This window comes from Microchirus variegatus (assembly GCF_963457635.1).
Source record: "Microchirus variegatus genome assembly, chromosome: 4".
Classification (NCBI taxonomy): Eukaryota; Metazoa; Chordata; class Actinopteri; order Pleuronectiformes; family Soleidae; genus Microchirus; species Microchirus variegatus.
Window position 1 is genome coordinate 780046 of NC_139805.1, and position 25526 is coordinate 805571.

Sequence of the window (25526 nt, forward strand, 5' to 3'; positions counted from 1 at the left end):
TTTACTGTTTTTCTAGAAGACAGGCTAACACACCATTTCTATAATAACAATTCCTGCACTCAGACAACAATAACATGCACAAACACACAAAATAAAACAGCGGCATATTAGATGATAAGATATCAGACAGTTCAAGTAAAGGGCGAGCATTCGTGTTAATGTCATACATTATATAAGATAAGGTTAGTTTTCACTTCACCTCAAACAGTTAACAATAAAAGTGCTTTGGCAGTAATTCAAGTCATTCATGTTCACACATAAGATTCTCGGGGAGAAGAAGATATTGGCCGTGTTGAGCTATACTGTATATAAAAAAGTTATAGATCTATAAAAAGAAAAACACATCCATGCTCTTTTAACATTTACTCCATAAGCTTCACTCAGCAACAGCTGGTAACAAATGACTATTTAAAATACTTACTTCAACAATTAAACTGATAATAACAATTTCAATGTTATTCTTAATACCGATTTAAATACTTATTAAAATTATTGTTTTAATTGGTTTTAGTGTTTTGAAAGGTTTCAGGGTTCCCACACTTTGCTTGACATCAAATTCAAGGACTTTTAAATAACCTTCCAGGACCTATGGCGTTCCACCTTTATTGATCTTCAGCACACTCTGCATCTGACCAAGTCATTGTCCTTGGGATCTTGGTCAATGTCAGTCTTTGTCATTTCCTTTGGTGAGCCAGAGATCCTTGAATTTGCATCGCTCTCTTGCTAAACCCTAATTACATTATTTAAATGTGTTATTCTAAATGACCGTTTATCGCTTGTGAAAGTGCAATATAATTATTTATTACTGTTGTAATTGTTTGTTAGTGTTTTGAAAGGTGTGTATCGCATGTGGGGATTCTAATTGTACAACCACTTGTAGAACTTGTAGAAACTACATACATTGCATGATGAGTTTTGCTCACTGCTAATTTCTAAACAAATACTAACAAAACAAACAAACAAACAAAACAAAAACTCGATAATAGTGAGTTCATTAGTGAAACTGAAAAAAACAAAAAAAACAGTTAAAACAAACCTGCCATTCACAGCAAGACTGTATCTTACAAAAGTACATTTAAGGAGTAAAAAGCTAAAAACACAGACAAAATATGTCATATTTGTGTTCCCTTTCTTACTCTTCGTGATGGAATGTTCTCTATAAGCACACACTAGCCTCTGAATTACACTCATGCAGTGTATCATGGAATGAGAGGCCATCTCTTCTCGCTTCAGCATGAAAGAAAACACACAGAGCACATATTCAAACTCAACAGCCTTTACACAACCCTTTGTGACAGCAACAACAAAAGCTCTTCAGGGATCCAGAAGCTTCTGCTCTGCGCTGAGTTTCTCCCCCTCCAAAAACTATCACTTTCTTTTTTTTTTTGTGGGAGCCAATGTGATGCCAAACTACTGCAGAGTCCTCCAGCCACCAGGGGGGGGGGGGGTCGAGAGAAGTGAGAAGCAGATGTTGAATTAAGTCTTGGGAGCCTTATTCTAAGAGGTCCTATGAGGAAACACAAATAATGCCCTTCAGTGAATAGTCACAATATCTTCATAATTAGGGTGCAACATTGAAGACAGCATCAGATACCTGATCTGAATCTTCATTATATTGTGCTTTTCCTGCCTCCGTGTATTGAGGGTCAACATCATCAACTCCTTCTATCTTATCAGCTTCCACATGTTCCCTCATCACTGAGTATCGGTGCACGAGGAACCTGGTGAGAACATGAGAGGAAACACCATCAGAAACAGACACAAATATAAAATAAGAATCACGTGGTGGTTCACTGACCGTCCTCCGCAGACGTGTTTCTTCACCAGCCAAACACCTGTGACTGCACCCATCATGAGCGCCACTATGACCACCATCACTATGACTGCAGTGCTGGGTGAACTGGTCTCAGTCTGTTCACAAAGAGACAGAGCAACAGTTTGGAAGAAATGCAAACCACTGACATGACAGAACGTTTTAAAAACATTTAAAACATAATTCCCTCAGCTGTAAACATACTCATACATGATCGTGAGATGTTTTTTATAAAAAGGTCCAGTGTCTAACAAATAGTCAGGCGACAGTGGCTTAGTGGGAGAGAGATTTGGCCTTCAACTGGAAGGCTGGGGTTAAATTCCCAGCTCTCCTCGTCTCCATGCCGAGGTGTCCTTGGGTAAGACAATTAGGGCCTGACTTCTCTTTATCCGCTTTATTTATTTACTTATTGACAAAAAAGTCACACATCCATTGAAAGTAGACCTATGTGTAATCTTGAGAGAAACAGCAGAGCGCCCCCTGGCAGCGGTCAGTGAGCTGCAGGTGAGTCAGGAGGAGAGTGCAGCACCTTCTTTTTTTTGCCGTAACATCCATAGTCCATAGTTGTCTTTGTTTGATGCGTGATAATAATAATAATATAAAAAGGTTCTACAACGTCAGCTGTACTTTCTGTTCAGTGGCTTCAAATTCCATTCTGCATTTCCGTTGAGTCTGCTCTTTCTCCATGTTGACAACCCTTGACTAGAGCAAAATCCTCATTTAAATAGAGCGGTCTTAACCACTTCTGCGCCTGTAGTCAATTGCGGTCGCAATCTCAGTAGTTCACCTGCAAAACGTAATCCAGTAGCAGGCGCAGTCTTTAAACTAGCGCACGCAATTTATCGCTCTCTATTTGGAATCTTAGGGCCTGATTTACTAAGATTCCAAATAGAGAGCGCTAAATTGCGTGCGCGAGCTAAAAGACTGCGCCTGCTACTGGATTACGTACCTGATATACAATTAACTTAAATGGCCAAAAATGCACTATATTTGGTTGGAAACTCTGCGTGTTTCACCCTTAGCACTGACCAGAGCAAAGGTCAAAGTATCTGAGCGTAAGAAGAACTGACCAGAGAATTTGGACGAAGCAGGTTGCTGGTGCACATCCTCCTCAGGTCGGTCTCTTTCCTGTCTGGCTGAAAACCTCCCTCACACTGATCACCTGGAATTTTCCGATACCTTAAATGGACGGACAGAGATGGCCACAAGAGGTAAGACAGCATTCAACGAGAGACGTGAGAACAGAAGATCTGTATTATATGCATTTCCCTTCAAAAGAAGATGAGTGAACGCTGGAAACATTAAAGCAAAAAAACCCCAGTCACATCCTCACCCACTGGTCTGCAGCTGTTCTGTGGTCCCGTTCAAACAGAACTCCAGAGGCCGACCCACCATCTCCTCCTGCTCCACACACTCTGAGCTGTTTTCTGGCCGGTAATATCCAAAGTCACTGTCGGAGAAAGATACGTCAATATAAAGTGTTGACATGATGTTGTCTTGTCCAACCTGTACTTTGGTGGAAGTTTTTGTCTCGAAAAACCAGAAAATTACGACAGAAAATTAAACAAAAAAACAAACAGGTCAAGTATGACAGACTCTTCCTATGCAGAGCAAATATGACCCTACAAGGCATCTAATGAATATACATGAACTACATGGAAGTCACTTTTTTGACTTTGTGGGGTGACAGCAGAGGTGGAAAAAGTACTAAAATATTGTACTCAAGTAAAAGTACCAATACTTTGATGAAATATTACTCAAGTAGAAGTAAAAAGTAGTTCATTTGAAATGTACTTTAAGTCAAAGTTACTTAGTTACTTTGCGTGGGGTGAGAGTGTAGTAGAAATATGACAAGGGTCAGAAATCCAAAACTATTTTGGAGCTCACGCTCGACGCGACACAGGATATTACGTCACTTTTGGCCTCTATGTTCACGCGTCAGTGCTGGTGATAAAATCACATCATCATTCGTCTGGTTCTGGTGTATATTTTCCCCCTGTAGTTCTTCATGGTGCTGAATTTTTATTTTTACTCAGTAACAAAGAGGATTTATAAAGTAACTAAGTACAATACTTGAGTCAACACGTACTCAAGTAAAATACAAAATCCTGATTTTAAATTGCACTTAAAAAAAACAAAATACACAAAAAAAGTATTCAATACAGTAACTTGAGTAAATGTATTTCGTTACTTTCCACCTCTGGGTGACAGTAGCTCAGTGGTAGAGCCGTCTTTCAATGAAGGGTTGTGGGCTCCATTATCAGCTCTGTTAGTCTACATGCCATATTAAATTTGTGTGATAGATGTGCTGTATGAATGGGTGAATGTCAAAACTATAGTGTAAAGCAGCTTTTAGTGGTCATTAAGACTAAAAAAGAGCTTTTTACATACAGACCCATTTACCATTTAAGCTTCCTCTTACAAAGGGCAAAGCACACACATCTGTTCAGGCTACTATAGCAACTAAACAAATAAACCTGTGAATTACCCTGTATAATTTACTCAGTCGCTTTGTTGAGCAGACCTTTGTCACAATAAATAAAGGATGAAAAGAGACTTTTTTTTAGTGCTTTTGACATGGAAAGAGCAAGGATGCACCATTGATAATCATCCAGTGTACACGGACACGGCCACAGCTTCTTAGTGACATCATAGTCTCTCCCATTCCAACAGAAAGAGTCTTTCCTCAGGCGCAGGAAGGTTTCTTTATAGCCCAGCACACAGCCGTCCTCCGATCCACTTGGGTCTACAGAGTGAGCCAGCCACTCTACATAGTCTCCTTCAGTGCCTGCACACATGAACACGCACACATGCCAAGTCTAAAGATTATATATTGACCGAAGCAGCAGCTGTATATCATGCATCCTCTCCCACACACTCACAGTCTCTGCTGAAGAGGTTTCTGAAATCCATGGTGATCACAACTTTCTTTCTGTTCCTGTAGCCCCACAGGCTGACGTTCATGCTGCGAGAGCCGGGCTCACTGACCATCGCGCCGAAGTAAATTGGGTCGTTGGTGAAGTTGTACGTGTGCCAGCACTGACCTTCGTCTGTGGAAAACCTGAGGAGTGAAGAGGTGCAAAAAAAGAGACGCCATAAACTAAAGAAGAGCGAGGAATAGAATATTATGATGAGTTATCCTCACTTTATCTGGTTAACAGGTGAGTTGGTGTGCTCCACGGCCAAAATCAGACCCCCTGAATCTAGAATTTCATAGTGATGAGGGCCTTTAAGGGCCAACAGCCAGGAGTAGCCACCATCATCAGACACATACACATTCGGGGACAGAGCTGACTCTGCGTCTCCAACACTGCCTAAGGAAAAGGGAGGGAGTTGGTGTTATGGCACATACTCTGAAGAAAACTGATTTAAACTCAAGAGATGTTGCTGTAGGTGTGTGTTTCCTACCATGAGCCAGAATAAGGCCCACAGCATTGGGCTGTGAATGAGGCAGGTCAGGGATGTTCATCTTTAAGGTGGTGCTGTAGGACGCATGGATGTGAAGTCTGCACTGTAAAGACACAGCAATCAACGTAATGTTAGTACCAAGTCACTTCCTCCCTGCAGAGACTCCTGCTGTCAAATGCTGATTAATTACAGCTTCATCTGCTCCTTGAATATGTAATTCAATGTGAGGACATGGCCAAGCCTTTATGGGCCGCTATGCCTCACACCACGTGGTTGACTATTGGTGCTTTTTCTACAGTTCTAGAACTACTCGGCTTGACTCTACCAGTTTTAAGGACGGTACCTGATGCTTTTCTTGGATGCTTTTCCAAGCAAACTGAGCCGATAGTAAAATGTGGCGAAATGTATCAAAGTCATTTCTAAAATAACCATTGGCAAACTGGCATTGACTGACATTACTGTTGTATATCCTCACATGTAATGTCTTCTCAAGCTCAAGCTGGATTTAAACAGTTTATTTGGGTAGACTTTAGGTAAAGTGTCTTTAAGTCTCTCCACAGGTTTGAGTTAAGAATTTGGCTTTGGCCCCTTGAGGAAATTGAAACACTAGCTTTCACTTGGCTGTATGGTTCATATCATGCAGTAGTTGTGCTGTCAGTTGAAACAGCAGTCTGGTTTTATGATTCCTTCAGTTATATAACCATTCTCTCTGTCACTGAGGATTCTCCCCATAGCCTCCACCACATTTATAGATGTTTAAGGCTTCAGTTTTTGCCTCATGGAAGAGAGAATTGTGTTTGTCAAACTCTAAGTCTGCCATTCATTTTTTCAGCTGAGAACAGTACCTTTCCTTGGTAGGCGGTGTGTGTGGGCTGAGCCCGATGGCTGCGCCAGGAAGATACATATCGTGATGTCATACCGATGCGACGACAACTAAAGACAACATCCAACACTGACACAACAGAATGGATGAGAATAGACTGCAGGTGTTGAAGAGAAAGGCAGTTGTAAAAAAGGCGGTGATGTTTTGGCTCAATCAGCTGACTGACAACCACAACATTTTTACTCTGGTACCTGAGGGAGTTGGTGCCAGAGATCAGACCAGTCAGGACTAGTTATTCTGGTACTATTCCTAATGGAATCGCAAAGAAATATATACCGTACTGTTACAAACCAACTGTTCCACTCGATGGAAAGACGATTTAAAACTCTGCTTGAGTGATCATTGATTTTCTGGTCTCTTTCTTTACCAAAGACCTTCTTGCTTATTTACTCACCTTGGAAGACTCTAGGGAGAGTCCTGATATTTGCAAACTTCTTGCAGTCCCTGATCACTGTGGCTCCTTCAAAGCTTAAGAAATGGTTTCATTGGTTTTCTCTGATCTCCCAGGGGTCTACAAAGAGTTCCTTGGATTTCATGACTTTGTTTTTCTGTCAGACATGAATTGTAGAGGAGTATGTGCCTGTCTAAACCAGTATTTAAACTACATTTTAATTGGTCACAGTTGGACTCCAGTCAACGTATAAACACATCTCCCCTCTAGGGGTCACCGCAGCAGATCATCTGTCTCCATCTCGTCCTATCCCTTGTGTCGTCTTCTGTTACAACAACTGTCCTCATGTCCTTCAAAACAAACATGAACCTTCTCTTTCCTCCGCAGCTCCATCTTCAAAATCCTTTGTTTAACATAATCACATAATCTCACCCTTGACTCTCTTACTTTAAAACCGATCAACCTGAGACTGACATATATTTATTGTATTTAAAAAACAGATGAAAAATACAATTTAGTGATAAAAACACAACATAAGCTACTGTAAACGTACAGTGGCTAAGTTTTCTTACTTTGTGTGGCCTGTTGGTAGAAGTGTCAGTGTCACAGTGACTGTTCTTTGGTGAACGCAGTGACTGCCACCTCGCTCCTTGGTCAAAGCTGATCACTGTCTCCATTGTACCATCTGCAACAAAATAAATTCATAATTTCTGCAAGAATATTTTGCTCGTAGACTAAAGACTTTCTACAAAATCACACGTTTCTAGACTGATGTGCATTCTCAGCAGAAACTCACAAAAGTACTGAAACAGACAGTATTTCAATGTGCATGTGTGTTGACCCACCTTCTGTGAGTATCGTGGTCATGTAGACGCCCCTGAGCGACTTAATGGCAGTGAAGTCTGTGTCACTTCCTGTGGTTGTGTAGATATTTCGCTCCAAAGACTTTGAGAACACAGTCCCTCTGTCGTCTGACACATAGATGGTTCCAAAACCAGAGTCTGGGCCACGCAGTACACAACACACAACACACACATTAAATTGGTATTCTACTGAGCCCCACAGAGAAACCTCTTTGTAGTTTATTTCTGTTGCTTCTGTGGCTTTGTTACTGTCATTAATCAACAAAAATAGGTATGCACGATATTGGGAGTGCTTAGTCCAATAACTGATACTGATATATGTTCCTCCCTGTGCCCAACTGCGGTCATTTAGTCTCTTCTGTAATGAAATTAACATAATATTTTGCCTACTCATGTCACAGCAGATGCAGATATACATTTTCTTCATTGTGCAAAATAGATACTGTACATACATACATTCCTAAATAAAAATAAGCTCAGTATCACCATTAACTACCAACACTGCCATCATTCAATCTTGCTTGTTCTGACCTCCAGGGTCGTCCACATGAATGAAGATCATGTCCTGATTGGCTTCTAGGACGGAGTAAAACTGCTCATGGTCGATCATGGGAATCTGAGCCATGTTCCACGTCTCCCCTCCATCCACTGAAACATGGATCATACGTTCTGTGCCCTGAAAAACAAATGAAACATAAACAGATTAGAAGATGTTGTAAAAACTGCTCTTTTATGATTTGGATTTTAACATTAAACATTATTTTCTATTTAAGTCCATATTGAGGTTTCAGGGACAGACAAAAAATAGTTAACAAATCAGTAAATTTGAAGATGTGGTTCATTAGCTTTGTACAAATAGAGCCATCAACAGCAAATGTTTTTCTCATTTGGATAAACACACATTCAAATGTCCAGTGTGCAGTCTGTGTATAATTGCTTTGAAATAAAATGCATTAGCCTTAGACTAATGCTGTGTTCCAGTTACATCAGAACATGGAATTTGGAAGTGGGAGTGACGTCACCCCAGAGTTCACCACATTCCAGTTGAGGAGTTGGAAATGTTGGAAGGCAACCCAGTGTTAGCAAAAACAACCGCTAACAACACTCTACATTATATATTGCACACACGAGCATCATAGCAACATGTCTATGATTAAAAATAAAACTGTACCGTGAAACGACTGGAGCAAACTAGTGACTAGACCAGAGATCTCAAACTGGTGGCCCGAGAGTCACATGCGGCCCCCCAATCGATTACATGTGGCCCCCCACTAAATATCATGAAAACATGGCCCACGACCTCAGCGTCTTTTAAACACAGTGTGTCGCTGAGGCTACCAATGTTTTTATAACAGTAATAATAAGACATTTGGTCATAATTATCCCATTATTAAATGTATCATATACAACATTCAATTACATATATAAATACACTTGTTAGGGTCCGAGCCACGAATGGCAGTGGCTGAAACGGCTCCTGGTATGAATTTTAATGTTATTTAAAATAAATGTCTGTTTTTGATATTCATACATTAATTTTGCATCATAAATAGTATTATTAAGTATCTTTGTGATATCATGATGCAATATTGTGAACAGTTGTTTTTTCCCCACACTTTTAGTTCTCTAGGCCGCCCCCTCTTGACCACAACAGATGTGCATTGGCCCCCAGGTCATTTGAGTGTGAGACCCCTGGACTAGACAAATATGTGACAAATAACTGTGCTGTTCATGTAAAACTTTAAGTGGAGTTTTCAGTTTTTGACCCGTAATTGTACTATTATTATTATTATTATTATTATCATCATTATTACTATTATTTTGCAGGGTGTTCACCATTAAAATAATGTTTTTGAAAGAAAGTTTGCCAAGTGATTATTCAATAGATGTGTGACATGTCCTCAACACTTTTTGTCATCACCAAATTAACTAAACATTAACCTAATGAAAATTGGAGAAAAAACGTTGGTCAAATAAACATATGATCCGAATGATGCTGAATATCTACTCCCTATCTGATGCCGAGGCTGTTTGTGATTGGCTGAGACAGGTTATAGGGTCGCCCGCAAATTAATAAGTAAATAAATAAATAAAGCGGATCATCACAACGTAACGGCAACCGCGGGTACTTTTCAGTCCCAGTCCGTCCCTGGTTTCATCTGTGTTAATTCAGTCAGGCCAAGTATCCAGGGTAGGTCACTGATGTGTGTAAAGAGAGGTGTTGTCTGTTTGTTGCAATCTGCAGTGTCACCTTTAGATGTCACTTATTCTTTATGTTCCAAGTGTTACTTCCTGTCTAAATATGTTGTGTTGGCATCCAAGTTCATAAAGCAATACACACACGTATCCACTGATTTGTTCACGTTCTTCTCTCTGAAAATACTAAAGGTGAAGAAGCAGCCATACCTTGCCAGACATGATGGAAGCAATAACAAATTTTCCTCCAAGTATAAAGGAGTAAACTCTTGTTGCAATGGTCTGGAATGTTTGGCCATAGTCTGTCGTCTTCCTCAACTCTAGCATTCCTTTATCGTCTGATGGAAAGAAAGTCGGTGTTAACAGAATGTTCTACACACGCACATGAACATGTGGGTAAACAGTGTGTCCTCACTTACTGCATGATCCGTTATAGTTTGCTGTAAAGTAGATGTTGTTGTTCAAACCCCTGTATGTGAGAGAAAGACACGGTGAAGAAGGAAAATGGAGGGTAACATGAAACTGAAGCAGTCTGGGTTCAAAGGTACGTTTGGAATTTGTAGCGATCACATATTAGAGTTGTGGTTTCTTCTAAGTGCTGTACAAGCGAGGCTCACGTCGACCCCCAGGCTGCGCTCCAAGCCCTCTCTGGGTTTGTTCGCTGCCAAATAGGGCGAAAGGTTTTCACGCTGCAAAGATTCTGCTGGTTTCTGGACTGTGGGCTGAATAAGAATGCAACTGCTGACTCATGATCCACTTTGACAGCAGCAGCCTCAGCTCCCTCGCTCTGAAGTCAACTCAACTCTGCGTTAAAGATGGCTGTGGTCATGCAGAGCTATCGCAACGTTCCCACAGCGCAGCGCTATCGACCGCAGGCTGACACTCACTACAACCTCATGTGAACTCCGGGCATTCAAATAAAACCAGACTCAGGAGATCAATGACAACTGTAACAAGAAAGACATCTGGAACAACAACAACAACAACAACAACAACAACAACAACAACAACAACAACAACAACAACAACAACAACAACAACAACAACAACAACAACAACAACAACAACACCAATGGATAAACAACAAGAGCACAGTTCATCTATAACATCCACAAATATTACAAATTGAAAGTCTGTTTCAAATACCCTAATTCTGATTAGGACAAGATACAATCAGTATTTTCGTTAAATTTAACTAAGTGTTAACATAACACTAACTGAGAACTAAAATATAAAATAAATATAAATATAAATAGTGAAACTGACTCTTACTGTTATTTCAACACTGCTGTTTATATCACATTAGAACAGTCCTTCTCAAATAGTGGGGTGCGTATGACCCCGGGGAACTTTAAATATTTTCTGTTACAGACTAAAAAACAATGTTAATAAACCTATTCTTTGTTGTAAGTCGATCTATATTTAGTTTTCTTTAATGTGAATAAGCATACAATGTTATGCAGAGGTATACTTATAACAATTTTATAGATAAAATTATACGATTTATAGCCGCGCGTGAGAGTGGGCAGGCGCAAAATGTTTTCTTCATCCTAAGGAGGGCATAACAGAAAATAATTGAGAAGCACTGCATTAGAACAATGTGATGCAATAGTGTCTGTATTTCCCAAATAATAATAAATGTAAAGAATAAAATTGACTCCGTCACTATAGACAGTGAAGCTATAAAGTGGATAAAGACTCTCAGTGACCACAGAGCTGTCACATGTGCCCTGTTTGCTTATTCGGTGATTGTTTTTATTTTTGTAAATATTGATTCAAATATAGAGCAGTAACACTTGTTTGTAATAGTGACACACAGAGATCACACCCCCACACAACAATCATGATTAAAGGCCTAATTTCTTAGGAATAATGGTTTGTTTTACTTTAAGTTTTACCACCACTATTAAGTTTTATATCTTCTACATCCTTAATAGTCTTTCAAACCCAATTTCACACACACATACCGATTATAAGTACAACCAACGAAGTATGCATTATTTTCTATTTAACACAAAAAGTGACATTTCTCACCATCTGACCATGCACACACTGTCATGGATCTTCCTCCAAGTGGCGCCAAAGTCCTCAGACAGCCACAGGTCCAACTACAGGGAAGAAGCATTTGTCACAACATCATCAACGACTTTACTTTACTACAACTGACAAATGACACGAGAGGTTTTAGTCTAGTATTAAGGCTGCTACCGTGATGCTGAGTGACAGTAGCGTGTCAGAGTCTCCGGGGTTGAACTGTATCTGATAGAGCGGCTCGAAAGGCATCTCACTTGGGACAAAGGTGAGGCCAAAGTCCTGTGAGCAAAACAGTCGGAACCCCCCGATTTCTGAGACTTCACCGACCAGGATCACCTAAAACCAGACACACAAAAAGAGTCAGAGAGGAAGTTTGAGCATTTTCTCAACATTTTCTCATTTAGAGTGTTTCACGTGGAACACCTCACCTTCCCAGAGTCGTCAGGACTACTGGCAATGCCAAACTCTGTGTGGATGAAGGTGTGGTTGATCAGGTGAGTAACATCTTTGAAGGTCTTCCCATAGTCTTCACTGACGTGGAGACAAAATTACAGTGAGATACTCAGAACATAATTGAGGCAAGTCTCGTTGCTTTTTCCTGTATGTCGCTCCTCCTACAGTTTGGAAATACACATTTTTATGACACCAGTGTAAACATCGTCCATCCATCGCCAACTGCTTTATACTCACTGTCATAAAAACTCACCCATCATGCTCCCACCTCCCTTACCCTCTTCTGACCACATGCATTTATTTGTAACAGAGTCAGTGAACACAAGCCATGGAGTCATGTCCATGCCAGTCAGCTTTCACTTTGCAGGCTTCTATGTTTTTCAGTTTTTGCCATTCAAAAAAAAAGCCAGTCACTCCTGTGTGGCCCTTCACTCAGTCAGGCAGCCGTTTTCCTCACTTCTTCCAACAATATCAAAAATTACCTTATCACTGCCTTGATCTTATAGCTGGTACCTGGCTAGGATCTATGTCTGTAGTGCTGTGAAGAAATTTGTTTTTCTCGCAAGACCTCCTGATTCTGAGGAATCCGGGTCGGTGACCCTGATCTTGCAAGGCTGGTTTTCCAGTGGAGACAGCCCACCAATCTCCCTGCATCAAGTCATTTAACCATCACAATGACTCTGAAGCTGTTAACTTCCGGTTCAAATCCTGTACACTAGGGCTGCAACAACGGATCGATAAAATCAATAAAAATCGATAAAAATCGATAACTAAAAGCGTTGGCAACTAATTTAATTATCGATTCGTTGAGTTGCGCGATCAATAGGTCACTCATAGGAGCAGAACTGTTTACAGATGCCGGCTGTTTCATGCCGGTTCATGCACGCCCACAGCGAGCCTTTGTGTGCGCCTGAATAGTGGAGCGAATAATCGGTGCAGGAACGAAGAGTGAGCGACAACTTGTTTTAGACTAGTGATGGGATCGGCAGTTCATTTGAGTGTACTGAATCACTTGAATCAGTTCATTAAAACGATTAGTTCAAAAGATTCATTCACCGAATCGTTCAGTGCTTAGCAGGAGCCCAGTGCCCTGCTACTCGACTCACGTCCTCCCTGAGTGCAGTATGTTCGCGCCGCGGGTCAAAGAGTAAGTGACAGCGCGAACGAGATTCATGTCCTCAGCGACAGTTCACCAGTTCTCTGTGTGTCAGTTCGTTCGCGAGATTCGCGTCCACAGCCACAGTTAAGTTCTCTCTGTCTCAGTTTGTTCTTTCGTGAATCATGAGTGAGTCAGTGACTGACAGCGTGAACGAATCACAGCAGCACGGCAGACACAGTTCTTCTTACTAGTCACTCCCCCTCCGCTCGCCGCACGTTGGCTGGCGTCGTTTGCCGAAGATTCACGAGCGAGTGACGCCGTCGGCGAACGACTTCAAGAGTGATTCGCAGAACGCGGCAGATCCACTCCCGGCCGTCACGATCGCTGCTGAGCTCAACTGAACTAAGAAAGGAACGAATCAGTTCATGAAGTGATCCCAGTCAGTTGGTTCACTCAGATGAGTAAAACACCATTTTAGACTTGAAACATGGCGGAGGTGGAGAAAACCTTTCGGCCGAAATCTTCCAAAATGTGATAGCACTTTACCATTCATGAACCTCAGCTGCAATCTTTGCAAGAATGTGTGTGTGTGTGTGCGTGTGTGTGTGTGACTTTTTTTTCTTCTATTTTTAAAGTACTTACAGCTTAAGCTGTGTTTCACCTTTTCCTCCTTTTTTAATAACTTACAGCTTAGGCTGTAAGTTATTAAAAACGAGTCTATATTCAACAATGATGTAATAATGTAATGAGTAAGTTTCAAGTGTACATTTTCTGTAGGAAGCAGGTGAGATTCAAGAACATTATGTCGTCAGACAGGGTCAAAATCAACATATTAAATCTACTTAAATGAGTATAAATAAGTAAATGTTTACTTAAACCTGTGTGAGTATAAATAAATAAATAAATAAATAAATAAATAAATTAATAAATAAATAAATAAATTAATTAATTAATATTATAAAAATGTGTCTCGTCTGTAAATGTATGTATATCATACATTGTATGTTTTTTTTGTGTTATTCCAGTTATGTTTTGATTTTTTTAATCATTTAATATTACTTTTGACAGCTCAGAGACGTTGGAGCAATAACCAGTTGTTTTCACACGTTAGTCTGAACTGTGAATTTGAAATGTGCCGTTATTGAATAAAGATGTGGCAATTACAAATGTTTCTTTTTTCGTTTAACCGATTCATCTAAAAAATAATCGACCGATTAATGGATTATTAAAATAATCGTTAGTTGCAGCCCTACTGTATTCTATAGTGCCACTTTAAAAATCTTGCATTCCTCACCTCCTGTAGAGATTAGACTGACCGAAGAGCATCATGAACAACGGCACCTGAAATGTTGTCAGCACCAGCAGAACCTGGGAGACGAGAGAGAGCAGGTGTTACACAATAACTTCAACGTGTGTTTTTCATCCATTCACAATCATTCAGTATCATAAATTATGAACGAGCTCACCCCTGATCCTTCTCCCACCCAGGCCAGCCACAGTGGACTCACAGTACTTAGTGTAAAGGTGAACTGAAAATGGGAGAAAAAGACAGAAATAAAAACAGTCATTTAAAAAAATGATGCCCACACATTAGGTGCCACTCCTGACACTGTATTATGTGACTTCTCTACCTAATAAAGTCGCCAATGAGTGTAAATGAGTCAGCAGAGAGGAAAATAACAAAAAGTGTTAGGGGATAAATGTCTGACCTATTTAAATGTAGTCTCACAAACCAGACATGACCTCATGCTGCATCACAGGCTGATTTTCTAGGATTTTCATCAGCTCTGGGGAGGCCAACGCTCTTTTAGAAGAACAACTTAAGACAATGTAGCATTGAAGGCGTATCAGTGGATTCAGCATTTAATAGTGTAAATCAAGGGTTGGCAAGTAAAATATTTTCTGCATAGTTGAAGACTGGGACAAAATCTTTTAAAAAAAATACTGACCTTTTTTCTTCTAATCTAACATATTCAATATTGTACAAAAATAGCACATTTAAGAGATGTGTTGGTTTACAAAAAGGAACTACAATTAGTTTATTGTTACTAGTGTGTTAAAACATATTTTTTTCAGAATAAAAGACACAGAATTCTGCATGAATTTCACTTTTGGCTGGAAATGAATGGTGGTGGTCCAGCTCCTGACCACTGTTGTACTGGCTGCACCTGTAGCCTGACTGAGGGTTATTTAGTCAAATGTAAGAGCATCAGCTGAAGATCAAGATCATTTCTGTGCATTTCTGCCGTCCACCATGCAGCATAAAGAGCAGCCAAGAGGGAGAAAGATTTTTCTCTACTGTCCAGAGTAACTCAGCCATTTAAATGCACTCTGCATGTGTGACCTACATTCCTTATTAACTGACAAAGCTGAGGGCAGAGAAGCATCACTGATGTCTCAAACATAAACATGAATCTCAGTATCAGTGTCATGTCAAATACCATTTCATAAAAAAAGAATATTCCAGTCCATTAACTTAGAGTGACATTCAAATGTTGGGTCATTTGTGCAGCTTATTTTAGCCACAGCAAACATTTTTTGGAGTCGAAAGAGAATTTTCCTCCCCACTTTCTTTCGCCGGAGGGTTTGGGCTGTTTACAAGGTGAGTCCTGTCATGGAGAGTTTGCACACTGCACTATAAAGCCTCTATAAAGAGTGGGCTGGGCCTGACTGCTGCAAATCTCCTTGCATAGGTTCAGTGGAAATTGGCTAACGCTGCCTGATTCAAAATTGTAAACACCAATTTCCAACCCTTGTGACATCCATCAATTGTTTGTTTCATATTTCAATCACCTGATGCTGTTTGACAGCATCTCCACCCTTCCTTTGTTTATCACAACTGATGTTGTGCCCTCACGTCACATTAAATCAGTGGCACCAATCTTTCCAGGGCATTATTGGGTTATTGTTCATTGTGTTCCTCAATGGTCACACTAGGGATGCACAATAGTATCAGAAAATATAAATAATATGTTCATTTCACTACTGAAGAGACTAAATGACCTCTGCAGTGGGGCATAGGGAATAACATAGTATTCAGCACAAGATGGCAAACTCAATTTCTGCCAATAAACACTTGTAAATGTTACACACTGGATCAGGGGTGACGACAATGACCTGGAGGCCAATGAGTATCTAGTCTGGTCAAAGGGGGAAGGAACAACTGTTCTGTAGTTGGTGGGCAATATGAGCTTAAAAACAATATGGTGCCAATACGGTGTACTGGAAAAGTTTAAATAAAGTTTGTAAAAAAAAAAAGTTTTGACCCAACACTGCAATTGTACCCAGCTGCAGCCACAGAGACCAACACCCTGACGTGACAGATTTTGTTTAGTTAGTTTTACAAACAACCTTACAACAATAATAATCACCGTTCAAACAATAAAAAATAGAAACCTTTATTGTAAAATTATGACATGACCATTTTTTTAATTTTATTTTTAAGATTTAGTTTAGTTAGTTTTACAAATAAACAGTGAGTAGTAGTAAAGGGAAGAAACATTGATATCTGACCAGGTTTAATTAGTTAATAGTGTGAAAAATGTGTAAAACGGTGAAAAAAGTATAACAGCGGAGCTCCAGGGGGTGTGTGTGTATGTGGTGCTTGTTGTATCCGCTCTGGGGCTCCAGGGAGGCGGTTAGGAGGTGGTCGTTGTCCCCGCTGTGGCGCTCAATATATGGACAGGCTAACGTACTTTTATATTCTTCCTTCGTTCTTGTTTAAGATAAAAATCCCTTCCTTCGTTTCGGCGTGTATATTAAGTTTTTAGAAAAAAAATCCCGTACATTAAACCAATATTATCACGCCAGGGTGTTGTTGTCACGCCGGGGTGTTGGTCTCCGGGGCTGCAGCTGGATGCTACTCACTGCGAGTCAACAGGAAGACCTGCACGACAGCGCCCCCACAGACCCGGAGCACTTCGGTTTTCTTATTTGCTGGTGTTTTCTCATTTGCCCGTGTTTTCTTATTTGCTGGTTTTTTCTTATTTGCTGGTGTTTTCTTACTTGCTGGTGTTTTCTTATTTGCTGGCGTTTTCTTATTTGCTGGTGTTTTCTTATTTGCTGGCGTTTTCTTATTTGCTGGCGTTTTCTATTTGCTGGTGTTTTCTATTTGCTGGTGTTTTCTATTTGCTGGTGTTTTCTATATGCTGGCGTTTTGTTACTTGCCGGTGTTTTCTCATTTGCTGGTGTTTTGGGGTTTGCAGTGCGTTTGCCCCTGTCGGCCACCGTACTTGTGGGACCAAGCTTTTGTAATTGACTTTAAATGATTTGCAAGCTAATAAAAGTGTCAAACTCAAGCCAATGGAGGACATCATTGTTTTACACCACCACGCGTTGGAAATAGCTTCAAATTCCCTCAAGTGGCCTTTTGGTAGTAAGAATGCCATTACAGCTACCTTTTCGTGACATCGATACAGCAGAGCAAACACAATACTGCTAAGATTCTCCAGCCAATCTCACACTCCATTGTTCCCTCACTCGTGAACAAGACCCCAAGATACTTATATACCGGTTCAAATGTAATCTCACAAATATTATAGATATGACCTCATGCTGTATCACAAGTTACTCTCAAGTAGGGCTGGGTGATAATTACGTGATAACGGTATATATCGTGATAGACACTTCTGAGATATCAATAGAAAAAAACTTTTGATAGGATGTTCGATAAAGTCACTCAACTTTGTGAGGAAAAAAACTAAAAAGCTCGAGAAAAATAGACAAAGTAAGTTTGGCATGCATCATGTGCCGCTACATGGAGATATGCAGACTGCTATGGGCTGAAATATGTGCCACCATAAACTGAATTTAAATAATTTATATTTGAATTTGAATAATTGCATTACATTAAACAATACAATTTCAAATTATAGTATTCAGATTCAGTTTTTCAATGCAATAATTCAAATTAAACAATACAAATTCAAATTATGTGATTCAAATTCAGTTTTTTTTAATGCAATTATTCAAGTTTAGCAATTCAAATTCAAATATAAATGATTCAAATTCAGTTTCTGGTGGCACATATTTCAGCTCATAGACCGCCCTGTTCAGTGCCATATGATTTAAAAAAAATCCAAACGTTACAAAGACATGACTGAGATTTATCAGAGCTAAGGACATGCTTCCAGTCAGCATAGTTCAGAAGTTTGGTTTTAAAAATCTCATGAACTTGCTTGACATTACTATTTTCCTCTGTGTGGTCTGATTAATAACTGGTGATTCAAATAAGAGGAACGTTTATGAGTTGAGAATAAAAGTGTTAAAATGTTTTAATTATTATTATTATTATTATTATTATTATTATTAGTGTTCATTTTTAGTCATTTTAAGTCATGAAAAATTATCGATATTGATCAATGTGAAGTAGTTATATCGTGATATGCTTTTCAGGCCTCTGTTATATTTTAACTGTACAACTTGTGACACTGTGGGTGCATCAGTGCATTCAACTTTCAGTAGTGCACAACAAAGCTGTACAAGTGTGCACTGGACGAACAGCTGTACATAAACAGGCTTGCATACATTATTGCAGACTCAATTATAACATAGACACAGTAGGTAGCACAGTGAAGGCCTTTTCTCGGAACTCCACCACAAACAATGAGCTCCTTATTCTACTGTGCTCCGGGGTTTTAACCTTTCTGCTCTGGCCGTGTTTACACACATAAAACTTCAGAAGGGGATTTGAAACTTGCTGATGCAACACTTGAAAACCATGCAGACCAACCACACTGGGGGTAAGGACATTTGATGCATTGCACTTATATGAAAACCAACATAGGAGAAGTGGAAGTCTTCAGCAACCAATTGTCCCCAACCCAACCCCAATATTTATATATTTTAGCAGTACAGTGGGATGCAAAAGTTTGGGCACCCCTGTAAATGTTCATGATATTATAAATCATTGGTTGTTTGGATAAGAAATTTCAGTTAAATATATCATATATATATATATATATATCATAAATGTAGGCACCCTTGTCATTTTATTGATTTCAATACCTTTAGCACTAATTATTGGAACTCAAAATTGGTTTGGTGACCTCAGTGACCCTTGACCTCCATACACAGGTGAATCCAATCATGAGAAAGAGTATTTAAGGAGGTCAATTGTAAGTGTTTCTCCTCTTTGCATCTTCTCTGAAGAGTGACAACATGGGAGCCTCAAAACAACTCTCAAATGACCTGAAAACAATGATTGTTCAACATCATGGTTTAGGAGAAGGATACAGAAAGATATCTCAGAGATTTAAGTTCTCAGTTTACACTGTGAGGAACATTGTGAGGAATGTGAAGACCACAGGAACAGTTCTAGTTAAGGCCTGAAGTGACAGAACAAGAAAAATCTCAGATAAGCAGAGGTGAAGGATGGTGAGAACAGTCACAGTCAACCCACAGACCAGCTCCAAAGACCTACAACATCATCTTGCTGCAGATGGTGTCACTGTGCATCGTTCAACTATTCAGCGCACTTTACACAAGGAGATGCTGTATGGAAGAGTAATGCAGAAAAACCCTTTTCTCTGCACCTGTCACAAACAGAGTCGCTTGAGGTATGCTAAAGCACATTTGAAATAAGGTGCTGTGGACTGATGAAACTAAAATAGAGTTATTTGGGCAAAACAAGGGGCGTTATGTGTGGTGGAAAAAGAACACAGCATTCCAAGAGAAACACTTGCTACCTACAGTAACAGTTGGTGGTGGTTCCATCATGCTGTGGAGCTGTGTGACCAGTGCAGGGACTGGGAATCTTGCTAAAGTTGAAGGTCACATGGATTCCACTCAATATCAGCAGATTCTGGAGAACAATGTCCAGGAATCAGTGACAAATGTGAAGTTGTGTCGGAGCTGGATCTTTCAACAAGACAACGACTGTAAACACTGCTCAAAATCTACTAAGGCATTCATGCAGAGGAACAAATACAACGTTCTGGAATGGCCATAGGGATGCTGGGAATAAAATCCATACAGGGAAATACACAGTGGCGACATTCATATCTGACATTAATGTACAAGTGCTCCTCTATTTTCACTGAGTTGCTGATCTCAATGGCTGTCTTTCCCTGTACATCAACAAACCTTCCTAAACCTAAACCTAAAACCTAAAATGCCAACACTCTCTCTCTCTCTCTCACTGTGTGGAGCATCAACCATGTTGCTTTGCTTGGTGCAGCAACAGCTGGCTGCAACCCAGGTCCATTGCACCCCCTCCTCCCCCAAAAAATGTTTTTTTCCTCTGTGTTCTCTGGCAACAGGGGATAGAGGATGGGATGGGGGAAAAAATAAGAAACAGCAGGTTAGTTTGTGTACACACCAACCTCAAACTAAAACACACAAAGGGGAATACAATGCAAAGCCTGGCAGTTTGAGAAAAAGCTTCCCGTATACTGTTTATACGAAGCCTAAATTAGCGCTAATAGGTGGAGCTGATTCTTCATGTATCATGAAGCACAAAAAAGAACCTTGTCTGATTGCTTGATAGCAGATAACTTAGATCTAAGACCACACAGAAGGTGAGATAAAGTTTAGAAAGGTCTCGAAAAAGGTGGTGGAAAAGGTTTTTGTGAGGGAGAAAATAAGAGGTGCCTGCTCCCTCTATGGCCATGCCAAATCGTTTTCATGCTAAGACGCTTCCAGGTGTCTGAGCTGCAGAAATGATATAACGGAAGGCGTCCTGTGGAGCAGTGGAGCTTTGGACCAAGTTGTTATTCTTGAACATTCCTCTGGACATCAGGGCTGCTCTTGTTTTGTGCTTCCCATGACTACATGTTTATGACTAACTAATAATATCAGGAGCTGTTCAATCTATTGGGTTAGGGTTAAAGGTTAAGATGATATAAGAATGGATTAGTGACATTGCAGAGAGAAGTGGTATCAGCAAATGTTAATACTAGGGGTGTGAATCACAGGGTTACCTCATGATGTGATACAATATGTGATACATGGTGCTCAATACCAATATCACAATATATTGCAAGACAATCATATAGCGATACATCACAATCACGATGAGTCTATATATCGAATGTGAATAACTTTTTCCACCCCATCCCGCTGTAAATGCCCTCTTCAGGCAGATTTCCACTGGGCGCGTTACAGCCGCGGCACGTCAGCGGCGCGGTTCTGCTTCGACCTCTGCCCAGCGCCAATCCCTACTGGGCCCGTTACGGCAGCGGCGCGGTGCCTTGGGAGCCATCGGTATTCACGGAAGATCACGCGATAATCCCGAACGGACGTGAGTTCGGGAGATCCCGCGATCTTTATATATAATCAATCAATCAATCTTTATAAATAAAGATTGATTGATTGATTGATTGATATACTGTGTGTATTAGGGTTGGGAATTTCACACATTTTTAGAGTCGATTGTCGAGGTCCACGTGTCGAACTTTTATTTTTATTTTTTTTACAGCAGCAGTAACAGCAGCAACTCAGGGGTGTAAACTATTCTACACTGTACTACTTCATTTTAGGCTCAAAAACATGGCTGTAATGTCCATTATTGACCATCAGAACAGCGGTAATAAAAATGTGGGTCAAAAAAAAAGAAAAACCGTGTGTCCCTAACAAGCGCAGGTTTTTGAACCTGCGCTTGTTAGGTGTCCACCAGAGTGAAGTACAGTGATCCTGACTGGGTGAGATACCGTCTTCATTTGTGTAGAGCTTGTGTCATGTCCCCCACTCACGTCCTAAACTTAAGCGCAACCTCGTTCGCACTGCACGCACACACACACACGCTTGGATGTAGGAAGGATCACCTTTTTGTGCACAGCTTCCTCAACCTCCGTGGTTGTGAACTTTACGCGTTTGTGACACTTCGACTTTTTTTACTCGTAATTTTTTAGCCGAGGTGCCCACGTGTCGATTGTCGATCAATTTGTCGACAAAAAAGTCCCAACCCTAGTGTGTATAAAGGGAACAACAACAACAACACACCTTCTTTCATTCTCCAGACGTGGAAGAACCGTTGATCTGGTGTCATAAATGATTTCATGTTTCTCCACTTTAACAATCCGTCTCCCGTCGTACATTATGACTCTCAGAGACGCTCTGATCAATTGACTGTTGACCTGGTAGCACCAGTTAGGACGTAATGTTGATGTGAAGTTGCGACAGGCTATATGACCTGCGTATTGTGTTTTATTTTGAAAGGGTGGCGGAAATGTTTTACTTTGATTCTGTGTCAGACAACCTGTCTGGTGCGTTCTGCTCTGTTGGAATTTATGCGGTTCAGCAGCGGCAACGGCAAAAATAGAACTGCTACCTATTGAAAACTTTTCTTTAAAGGTCCCATATTATACCCTATTACCCCAAGTTAAACTAGGTCCTGGTGCCCTAATGAACATGTCTGTGTCATGCTTTAGTCAAAATATCATAAGGATGAAGCACAATAGCAGTTCAATAACTCTGCCAAAACAGCCTTTTTCAGAACGCTCGGTTTTGTGTCTGGTCATTTACATGTGAATGAGACCCAGGTAAACACACATCCACTGCTTCCAGGGGAGTGTCCATCTAACTTTCGCCACTTATCACCTATTGATTTCTCTACTTATTCAAAAGTCTATGTATTGAACGTGGATGGAGCATCTCTTAACGTAGCTTTCTCCACCATTATCCCGCTGTAAACTCCCTATTCTGTGACCAGGTAACTTCCACCCCAGTTTCCCTCTTTAGCTACTTTGAGCTACTTTGAGCAGCGATGTGAATTTTAGTTAGGTTAAGTTTAGGATTAGACATTGATTGGTCATTGTTGAAGTTACAGTTTTATTTGTTACAATGTTATACAGAGGTACGATTTCGACGAGGCTGTCCAAATGACATGATTAAGATATTCACAACTTAGAAAGAGCTTTTTGCGGGTTAAGATTGTTTTAAACGTATGGTTATAATTTGGTTCATGGTCATCCTCCTTTTCCTCACATATACTTTATAAACTGGTATAGTAAAATTAGATTGAGCTGGATTGATAAAGTGACTCTAATTGTTATTTAATATATGTGTTTGTTCATTATTAATGTGCTGTGCACTCGGTCAACATTGCGTTGCATTCTGGGACGTGGCAGCCATGTTGATGGCGTCGCGGATGTAAACAAACATCAAGTGTTACAGTATTCACTACTACTGTGGTACATGTACCAGTTTAAGAATCATGGGGGGTAACTCATAAACTGTTTAAGAAGTGTCCAAAGCCCAAATATACTTATTTTATTACAACTCAAACTATGCTAAATTCTACTGTATATTCAAATGGTTGAAAAACACGTATAATTAATTATCGAAACGGTTTCCAAGACCAAGTTATCCTGACAGTGAGAGAAGCTGCATGTGCCGATTGACTGCAGACAGATTGAGGAGGTTAAAGCAAACAGGAGAAACATGGTGAAACTCCTCGACATCTTGATTAATAAATAAACGGATTGAACGGTGCACTTACAGTGTGTGTGTTGTTCCGCAGGTTCGACTCTGCTCCAGGCAGAGTTGCTCTACATGTCTGTTCATTCAGTTCTGCGCTGCGTTCAAACAGCTCGGACTTCTCTGAACTATGTGTCTCCACATCTCTGCCAAAATCCCTCTGCAGCCTCCTCAGCTCTGACAAGTTTCCCGGTTTCCCTGGAAGTCCACGACCCGGCGCAGCAGACGACAACAAGCCGAGCGCTAACATGCACGACACGGAGATCATGTTTTATAAAGCGGAGAGTCCAACTTCAAACTGGGACCTACACTCATCTGGCTCCAAAAGTTGGCTCCACCTGCCCTCCCCCTCCCCCTCCTACCCTTTACCCACAAATGCATCTTCAATCACGGCCCATCCACCGTGGCACCTGATTGGTCCGAACCAGAATAACTCACCGTCTCATTGGTCAGCAGGAATCCTTCTCTCGCGCCGATATGTCAAATGGTTTTTACAGTCGTGATGTACTGCCCTCTAGTGGAGGGGTCTGCAACCTGCGGCTCTAGAGCCTCATGTGGCTCTTCAGCCCCTCTGTAGTGGCACCTTCTCGCTTTGAAGTAAAAACTTTTCCTGGTTTTCTCACTTTTTGGGTCAAGTTAAAGGCATAAATAAAAGTGTTTTTGATATTTTGTCCGTCGCATCCAATTGAAAAACCTCCCCCAAAAGCCATTCAAGATAAATGTGTACATGGAGAAGTCCTGTCCATCTTTAGATCCTTTTACTTCTAGATCCATGTTTCTCAGACATAAACTACATAAAATTGTACATAAAATAAAATTTCAAAGTCATTTTTATACACTTTAGAGGTTGCGTATCAACTTGCGACAAACTGCAGTGCTTTAAATATAGTATAAATGTGCTCAAAAAAAATTTTTCTCTTAATTTTGAGGATCAAATAGGTTTTGCGGCTCCAGATTAATTTTATTTGGGTGGAGAGGGGACAAAAACGGCTCCTTTTATTCTAAAGGTTGCAGACCCCTGCTCTAGTGGAAAGAGCATGCAAAGCACGCCGAACTCCTCACCTCAGAGATCATCATCTACACGTATTTACATCTACACGTATTTACATCTGTTACAATTATGATGAACTGTCATTTAGTAAACTACGACAAAACCAGCAGCCATTTGACAGGTCACAATAGGAAAGTCCCAGGTGTAAATAATCACATTAATATTCCATTTGGCTTCTTGACTCTCAGCATACATGCTAGTTCTTATGACCAGTAACAAGAACTGAGCTTTTCCCGCTGAAACATGTCAAAATGGCCGCAGTTGAAGGGACCATTCAAACGTTATACAGATGCAACACTTACAGTACATAGAGAAAAGCAACACAGTACATTGGAATATTTCAAAAGAAATCATTCAACCGGTGTAGTTTAAAAGAATGGCTGCATCAGAACAGGTTACCTACAGTTAGAGACTAAATCAAGTCACCAATAAAACAATGTGTGGATGTACTTCATTTATGAAAATTAGTTATTCAGAGAATAATGAACAAAACCAGAGCCAATAGTGTGGAGGGAGAATGTCAAGGATACATTTGAGTGCATCAGTTTCTGCCTCTGAAATATTATGATGATATTAACTTTTGTATTGTAATCTGGATATTTTTGGGAATGGAAGCCCAATATTGACAAAGATTTTTGACAAGCCATTGTAACTACAGATATTAAGGTACTACATCTATCTGCAGGCATGTTTTTTTGCAACAATTCTGTATTAAAATTGGACTAAAAATGTTGCATAATATTGTGTATAATACATTAATTTGCCAAATTATCTTTTTCCACAATTTTGTTGAAAATATCACATCAAAACTGTCCATGGCTCATTAACTTTTAATTTGAGCTCAAGTGATGACAATCTTTTATATTTGAACATGAACGTTGCTGTACGATGTGTGATATGGCTTATAAATAACAAATGA

General features: G+C 40.2%; 1 protein-coding gene across 1 annotated transcript; it reads right to left on the reverse strand.

The window, feature by feature from the left end:
* Nucleotides 1-840: 840 nt before the first annotated feature.
* Nucleotides 841-23824, reverse strand: LOC310926410 (sortilin-like; the record flags this gene model as incomplete). Its single annotated transcript, XM_083888531.1, has 20 exons — nucleotides 841-1507; nucleotides 1595-1721; nucleotides 1799-1911; nucleotides 2884-2992; nucleotides 3147-3263; nucleotides 4412-4601; nucleotides 4696-4874; nucleotides 4959-5127; nucleotides 5222-5324; nucleotides 7068-7180; nucleotides 7341-7496; nucleotides 7890-8034; nucleotides 9765-9892; nucleotides 9974-10023; nucleotides 11589-11662; nucleotides 11763-11924; nucleotides 12017-12119; nucleotides 14435-14508; nucleotides 14607-14669; nucleotides 23579-23824. The coding sequence occupies 20 exons, from the start codon at nucleotides 23822-23824 to the stop codon at nucleotides 1493-1495; spliced, it is 2436 nt and encodes an 811-aa protein (XP_083744657.1). The 3' UTR covers nucleotides 841-1492.
* Between the last annotated feature and the right edge of the window lie 1702 nt (nucleotides 23825-25526).